The 7364-nt window shown below is 54.9% G+C and overlaps 1 protein-coding gene across 3 annotated transcripts in view; it reads left to right on the forward strand.

Annotated features, from left to right (window-relative positions):
• Positions 1 to 7364, forward strand: part of SMG6 (SMG6 nonsense mediated mRNA decay factor) — a 150369-nt gene that overhangs the window by 73599 nt on the left and 69406 nt on the right. For all 3 annotated transcript variants that reach the window (XM_024194364.3, XM_024194362.3, XM_024194363.3), the window contains exons 11-12: positions 3613 to 3729; positions 4382 to 4547. In XM_024194364.3, coding sequence (XP_024050132.2) covers positions 3613 to 3729; positions 4382 to 4547 — 283 coding nt within the window. The remainder of the gene's footprint in view (positions 1 to 3612; positions 3730 to 4381; positions 4548 to 7364) is intronic.

Consider the following 7364-nt stretch of genomic DNA (forward strand, 5'->3'; position numbering starts at 1 on the left):
GCTCTCCCTATTCAAGGAGTTCCACAAGGAAATGAAGGTAACCATCCAGTATGGAAATGAAACAGCATCCGAGTTTAGTATTGATACTGGTATGAAGCAAGGCTGCATCTTCGCACCCACCAGCTTCGGCATCGCCTTCTCTATTCTTCTCAAGTACACCTTTGGAAATGACCGATCTGGCAGACCAATTGAATGGAGGATGGACGGCAGCTTGTTCAACACCAGACAATTTCAGAGCAGAAGGCATATTATCAAGCTTACTATTCAGGATCTGCTTTTTGCAGATGACGCCGCATTCATCTCTCATTCACCTGATGAACTGCAGGTCATGAAGAACAAGTTCTCTGATGCATGCACCAAGTTTGGCACGGAAATCAGTATCAAGAAAACAGTTGTCATGTCACAACGAACCAACATTCCACCTAAAATCTATGTCAATAATGATGTTCTGGATAACATGGATCACTTCTGCTATCTCAGCTCAGTTCTCACCAGCTCACTTAACCTCGATAGGGAACTTGATGCTAGAATTGGGAAAGCTTCTGTCACTTTTGGCAAACTTACCTCAGGTGTTTGGAACAACAAGTTGCTAACCCTGAACACAAAGGTGTCTGTTTATCAGGCTTGTGTGATCCGTACCCCCCTCTACGGCTGTGAAAGCTGGGTCACGTACTCCAAGCAGGAGCGGAGATTGAACAGCTTCCACCTCTGCTGTCTCAGAAAAAATCCTTGGAGTTCCTTGGGACCAACGGATCACTAACAGTGAGATCCTTGAGAGCACTGGCCGGCAGACTACACTGGCCGCTCGCAGGCTTCGCTGGCTGGGACATGTGGAGTGCGTGCCTCAAGATCATCTGCCAAAGGCTGTGCTCTGTGGTCAACTCAAGAACCACCCGCATCACAGAGGAAGGCCAAAGCTCTGGTACAGCGGCAAGGTCAAGCAAGGTCTCAAGAAATTCAGAATTCCCACTGGCAACTGAGAGAACCCTTACCACAACCGCTCAGTCTGGAGACGCCGGGTCAAGGCTGATGCGTTTGCCGCAGAGAGCTATCAGAGAGCCCAGGCTGAGGCCCGCAGGCGAGCCAGGAAGCAGAGTGCTCCAACCTCCTTCTGGTGAGTGGACCTGTAGCCACTGTGGGACGTCTGCCGCTCATGCATCGGGCTCTTTTCCCATACCATTGCTAAGCACCACTGACAGGCTGACTCTGCTGCATCTCCTTTCATCTGTCAAGATGTTGGACAGTCACATGACTTTTCGGGATTCCCTCCCTCCCCCCCGGCACTGGTGCATTCATAGGAAGCAGGGTTGGCTGGTGTTTTCTTTGGGGGGCAGTGGGAGGATAGCTGTTTGTCTTTGGGGGCACTGCATCCTAGCAGCTGTATGATCCTACCCACTGCAGCCTTCTGGCGTTTGCAGAGAATCTCATGCACTGTGAAGGCCAGCCTTGGCTAGCCCAGTGCTTGTTTGCATCAGATGATGTTGGTGTGGTTCCAGGAGGGGGGCATGGGGTGTGAGTGTAAAGCAGACTCAGGAGACAATTGCCCAGAGCCCCTAGGGCATTGTCCCAGAAATACCATCTTGAGGGCTGTGTGTTGGAATGCCCAGAGCTTTTCAAAGGGTCATTTCCTTTGTCTTTAATATATTAATCTCCTAGGTTTATATAGTGCCTTCCATCCAGGAGGATCCCAAAGTGCTTTTGGGGCTGTACATACACTTAGATGCAGCCATCTCCTGGATGGTCAGCTTAGGACAGGAAGTGAAGGAGAATCTAGTATCTAATTGAAACTTGGGAATGAGTTCCAGGGAAGCAGAATGTAGTTCCAGGGAAGCAGGACTGGACCATGGCCAGGACATTGGGGCTCTCACTCTTATTATGGGAAAGGTTTCATGAAAATGAGCGTTAATGTCTCAGAGTGGTCACATCCTCAGATTTTATGTTTCTCCAAAAGCTGGCACCCGTTGCTGTCATGCTGGGGCAAGGTTCAACACAGCCTGGCAGATAAGAGCGCCCCCTACTGAACCACCAGCCTCCATTGAATGGTGGTCTCCCATCCAAGTACTAAACTCGTTAGCATCGACTTAGAACGTGAGATGTGACGATATCAAGGTTTCAGGCCTTCCTCTCAATTTTTTCTCATTTTCTTGATTTTACTTACCCCTCTTCCCACTTCTCTGAAATAATTTTATCTCCTCTGAAAATCCACAGAATCTGCGCCCTCCCTGGCCTCGGCCTTTCCCTGATCTCTGCAGGAATGGGGGGGGGGGGGGTCTGTGGGTTAGGGCTCCTGCGCCTAGCTGAGATCTGCAGCCTGCCATGGCTTTGGAAGTTCAGCTTAATGTCCCTTCTCTTTTTCTGATGCATTATTATGCATTTTTAGTCAGTCAATCAGTCATGGAGAACATGTCTTTGTTCAGAGGGCAGATGGGGAGAGAAGTCTCTTAGCCACTGGTCTCGGCTGTGGCTGACCCGGCTGGCATGGGCACCACCTGGTATCTCTGTGTTGGATGTTTGCGGTAGCTGTAACACAAGCCTTGCCTGGCTTGTGCCAAGTTCTTCTATGGTGCTTTGCATCACACTTCTTCCTTGGTGTGCTGAGAGAGGCGGGTGGGCTCTGCAGCTGGGACTGAGTGAGCCAGCGGTGTGCTAAGGCAGCGTGACTGGCCTGACCTTAAGCATGGAGCCATGCGGAAAAATAAAATGGCCTTCACCATCCTTCTCCCCTCTCCCTCTGGACAGGGTCTTCACCTCCCCTGCCGCTGAGTCCGGCCCCTGACCAGACAGCTTCATGGTCTGTGCCCTCTCTACACTTTCTCAGTGGGGTGTGAAGCCACCAAAAGGGGCAGAGAAATAATGTTGAGGGCACAGGTTGCCAGTAATTAAATGCTAAAATGCCTGTTCCCCAGCTGCCCCTGCCATGACTGACTAGATTGGAGAGTGGGGCAGCGTCTGCCTTGCCCTGCCAACTGTAACCCATGCCCGGCCAGCTCCCTGCCACTCTCACAGCCTCAGAAGTGGGTTCTGACTGGCCGTAGATGCACTGATGGGATTTGCTCTGCCCTGAGGCAGCTCTGTTGGGAAGAGTTATGATCATCTGGCATCTACTTGAGTAACAGCTTCAGCCCTCTTGAGGAGCTGTTGTGTGACTTGTGAACTACTGGGAGGAGCCCTGTCCTCAGTGCTGAGGTGAACATGCCAGCAGGGATGGAGATGAAACATGCAGCTAATTATCCTTTTAGCACTTTGGAATTCTCCCCTCGTTCGCAGGAGGAATTAGGAAGTCTGAGAGAGTGGCAGCTTCTGAGCCCATGATGGCTCCGCAGGCAGGGCTTTGAGGCACCCAATGGGCAGTGGCTGCCAGGAGCTTGGGGTCTCTGCCTTGCCACTTCCCTGTTTGGAGCCATGCTGATTCCTCCTCTCCTAAGGGGGAGGGGGGAAGTGCTGGCTTGGGGGAAAGGAGCATGCTGGGTGCTTGGCTTTCCCCCTGTAGTCTCCCCCAGCCCATGCACCAGGACGAAAAGGGCAGGAATTTTCCTTGTCTCTCAGAGGGGGTTCAGGGTGAGGGGCCTGCTGTTCCCTCCATAAGCTGATGTTCTCTGCTTGTCTCCTCAGAGTGCCTCTCAGAGGACTGTCGCTCAGTGCTCCAGGAACAGGCCACGGCGCTGGGACTCTGCATGTTCGCCCTGCTGGTGAGGCGCTGCACCAGCTTACTGAAGGAGTCTGTCCGAGGTAAGGGAGCTGTCTGCACAGTGCTGGGTAGTGCTGGTAGCCTACTTAACAACACTGTGCTGCACGTCCTCCCTGCCCTAGCCCAGCCCCGCTTCCCAGGCCTGGCTCACTTCCTGCTCCATCACACACCACTTGTCTCTTGAGGCCTCTGGGTTTTGTCCTAGTTTTCAGACCATGCCTCCCTCCTCCATTCCTGGGGTCTCTCTCCCTTTGACTCCAGGCAGTTCCAGGACTTCAGTGTGGGGCTGCCCGAGCTGGAGAGCCCGCGATGTATGTTGGGACTCCATGACCCTTAGTCTTTTCACCCATCCTGCTACATGACAGGCTTTCTGGTGCCTCCAGGCGACTCCTGGACGTCAGGATTCCTGGGTTCTGTTCCTGGCTCTGCCAGTGACTCGCTGTATGGGCTTGAGCAGGTCACGGCCACCCTGTAAAATGGGGTGATGCTGCATCCCGTCCTTCCCTTTGGCCAGTCGCTGTGTCTGGGGTGCATTAGTGGGGATGCAGCATTCTCTGTGCATCTCCGGAGTCAGGCACTCAGTGGCTGTCGCGTGCGCGTGCACACACGCCCAGGAGGCAGGGACCCAGCCAGCCTTCCTCAAGAGTGGGGGACTGCAGCGGGCCTGGCCAGCTTTGTTCTTTGTCTCTGCAGCTTGGCCCCAGGAATCCGAGCAGGATGAGGAGGATGATATCAAGGTCTCCGCCTTGCCCCAGGATCTGAAGGAGCTCCTCCCCAGCGTGAAAGTCTGGTCGGACTGGATGCTCGGCCACTCGGACACCTGGAACCCCCCTCCCACCTCCCTCGAGCTGCCCAAACAGTATGTGATCTCTTCCTGCTCTTCCAACACGTGCCCATCTCTGCAGGCTCCTTGCCGGTGCCCCTCGTTCCCTTTTTGCCCCTCACGGAGGTGGTGCGCTCTGTCCTCCCAGCACCACTGCCTGGGCAGAGGGTATCGCTCACTGCCCTGTGCTGTGCAGGGGATGTTTCCGTGGTGCTGACAGTGTCCTGTGCATGGAGAAGGGTGTTAGTGACAGAGGGATCTTCCCTAGCAGCGAGAGCTGGGGGCTGGAAGTGGGGTGTATGTGGCTCAGGGTGGTGGCAGGCATCCCAAGGGCACAGCATTAAACCTTGTGACTAGCTCCCCTTCGTTCCCTAGTGTGGCCGGATTTCTAGCTTACACATGGGATCTCTCTCTTCATTTCCTGGGGTGCATCTCTCTAGGCCCTTTGCCAGCCAGCCAGCTGTTTGTCTGGGAGAGTGGAGCCTGCTCCCAGCTCGCTGCTTGAATTCTCTTCACCTGTGAGAAGGGGCTGGGCAAACCGCATTCAGCCTGGGTCAAGCCTTGAGCAGCCTCACTGTGCTGGGAACCCCCTTCTCCTGCTTTGAAAGCAAGTTCCTCTGCCCCAGCCAGTCACAAAGGGTTAATTTGCTAAGCTGGCTGATTCCAGACCATTAGTCCATAATGTGGACTAGGCAATTTGCATAATTTTGGACAGAAAATCATGTGAAGGGGCCAAGTATGGAGTATGCGAAGCAGTGTCTGAGCATGCTCCGTAACTGCTTTCCCGCAGGATTTTCCATCTGCCTCCGGTACTCTGGATCCAGAGCCTGAAATCACGTCTTATTGTTAATCCAAAGGAGTCAGAACCCAGGGTGATGGGAAGGCGCATTAAGAGTAATCCAGCAAAGTGGCTTAACCATTAATGGGTCCCTGCTCCAATGCATCAGGTCCAGTCCCGCTCTCCTGTTTTATTGCCTTCACTCCAGTTCTTTTTCATTTGGCTGAGGAAATGGAAATCTCACACAGGAAGTGCTGGGCCTCATTTTGTGGAGATGGAGTCTGTTTTCTGTTTGTCGGCTGCTCGATGTGGGACCGTTGCCTGCTCATGTGAACTGTTGCCCATCTTTGGGCAGGAACTCAAACTCGGAGCTGTCATGTGAGCATGCTTGCACCAATCCGGAGCCCCCTTTGCGCTGCCTGTGCAGGGAGCTGCTGAGCCGTCGGCAACGGGCTTGCTTCGAGATGGAATTTCTGATTGGGTTCATGCAGCCAGCGCTCATCATGTTCCAGGGAGGAGCCACCTCCTCCCTTGTTCGGGGTGCGACTGAGATCTGCTTCAGCTGCCTCCGGCTGCCGGGAACCGGTCTGGCTCCCTGACGGGGTTAGGAGCAGGTGCAGGCTCCCCCTTTCCCATCAATATGGGAGAAGGTGAGGGTTACAACCCAGCCCTTATCAGAGACTGTGGCCCATGGTTCCATCAAGTGCCAAGGAGCAGCTGGAGATGCAGGTCCTGAGTGATAGGAGGTAGCTGGGCATGGGCCATAATGTACTTTGAGCACCTGCTCTGCTCAGAGCTCCAGAGTTGGGGAGTCAACGAGCTTCACCATTTGGTGAAGGCTCAATAGGCCCAGCCACTTCCCCTGCCTTGGTCTCTTCATGCAGTGCCTGGGCCTGCCCCTCCTCCCACTGTTCAAATCTTTCCCTACAGTGACTAGAGCCCGTTCTTCCCCATTGCCCACTGGCTGACGGGCCCTCTCAGATGTGGTGAGCTGTAGTTTACATGGCACTTCTCTGGTTTATTTTTGGGGTGCTCCAAGATGTTTTTAGCACAAGAGTTTTTTGCCTGTTTCCCACCACTCTTGTGTACCCCTGTGTGCGGGAGGCCATGACCGCACTGTAGCGGTCTGAGCAACTGAGAAATGGAGCCCCCTGCTGGGGATGTACCTCTCCAGCAAGAAGAGAAGAGGTGGCAGGAGAACCAGCTGAGCCCTGCCAGGTGACCCCCTCCCCTCACTTCCCCAGTCTCAGCATGTCTCCCAAGCAGGAGTAGTGACGACTGGCGTAGCATTCCTGCTTTGTACTGACGCACGCCTGCACTCTGGTTCGGCGGCTGTTGGCTAACCAGGGCAGCCATCAAGTCCAGGGGCCTTGACAGGAACTATTTGAAGATGTTCTAAAAGTAAATCATGGGCCGGAGCAAGTGAATGTCTTGGGCCAGGCCTGGGACCCACGGGTGGGTGACCTTGAAGAGGGAGAGAATGTGTAAATGCTAAGGGCAGAGCTTGACTCCTGGGGCTGGGTGATGAGGAGGTGCAATGTTCCCAACTCCATGCTCCCTACAGCTGTGAGTTCTCCCTCCATGGCATCCTCCCGGCCTCGTGCTCAGAGCCTGGGCTGGGATAGCTGGGAGCTGCCCTTCTAGCACTACTTCGCCATTCCCTTCAGTGCCGCCTCTGGGGGTTGGAGCAGAGCAAAGGGGCTGAGTAGAAATTGAAATGTGGGAGCTGTGGGGATCCAGCGAATCTCTGCATCTCTAGAAATCTCACCGGGTCTCCAAAAAGCCCAGGCCCAGCGCCAGCACAACGGCTCATCCCGGGGCTAGAGCTGGGGCCAGTGGTGACACGGCAGCTCATCCCGGGGCCAAGGCCAGGTCCGGCACTGGCCCGGCGGCTCGTCCTGGGGCCAAGGCCAGGTCCAGCACTGGCCCGGTGGCTCATCCCGGCGCCAAGGCCAGGTCCAGCACTGGCCCGGCGGCTCATCCCGGCGCCAAGGCCAGGTCCAGCACTGGCCCGGTGGCTCATCCTGAGGCCAAGGCCAGGCCCGGCACCGGCATGGCAGCTCGTCCCGGGGCCA

This window comes from Terrapene carolina, unplaced genomic scaffold (assembly GCF_002925995.2).
Source record: "Terrapene carolina triunguis isolate 2854851 unplaced genomic scaffold, T_m_triunguis-2.0 Scaffold231, whole genome shotgun sequence".
In the NCBI taxonomy this organism is placed as follows: Eukaryota; Metazoa; Chordata; order Testudines; family Emydidae; genus Terrapene; species Terrapene triunguis.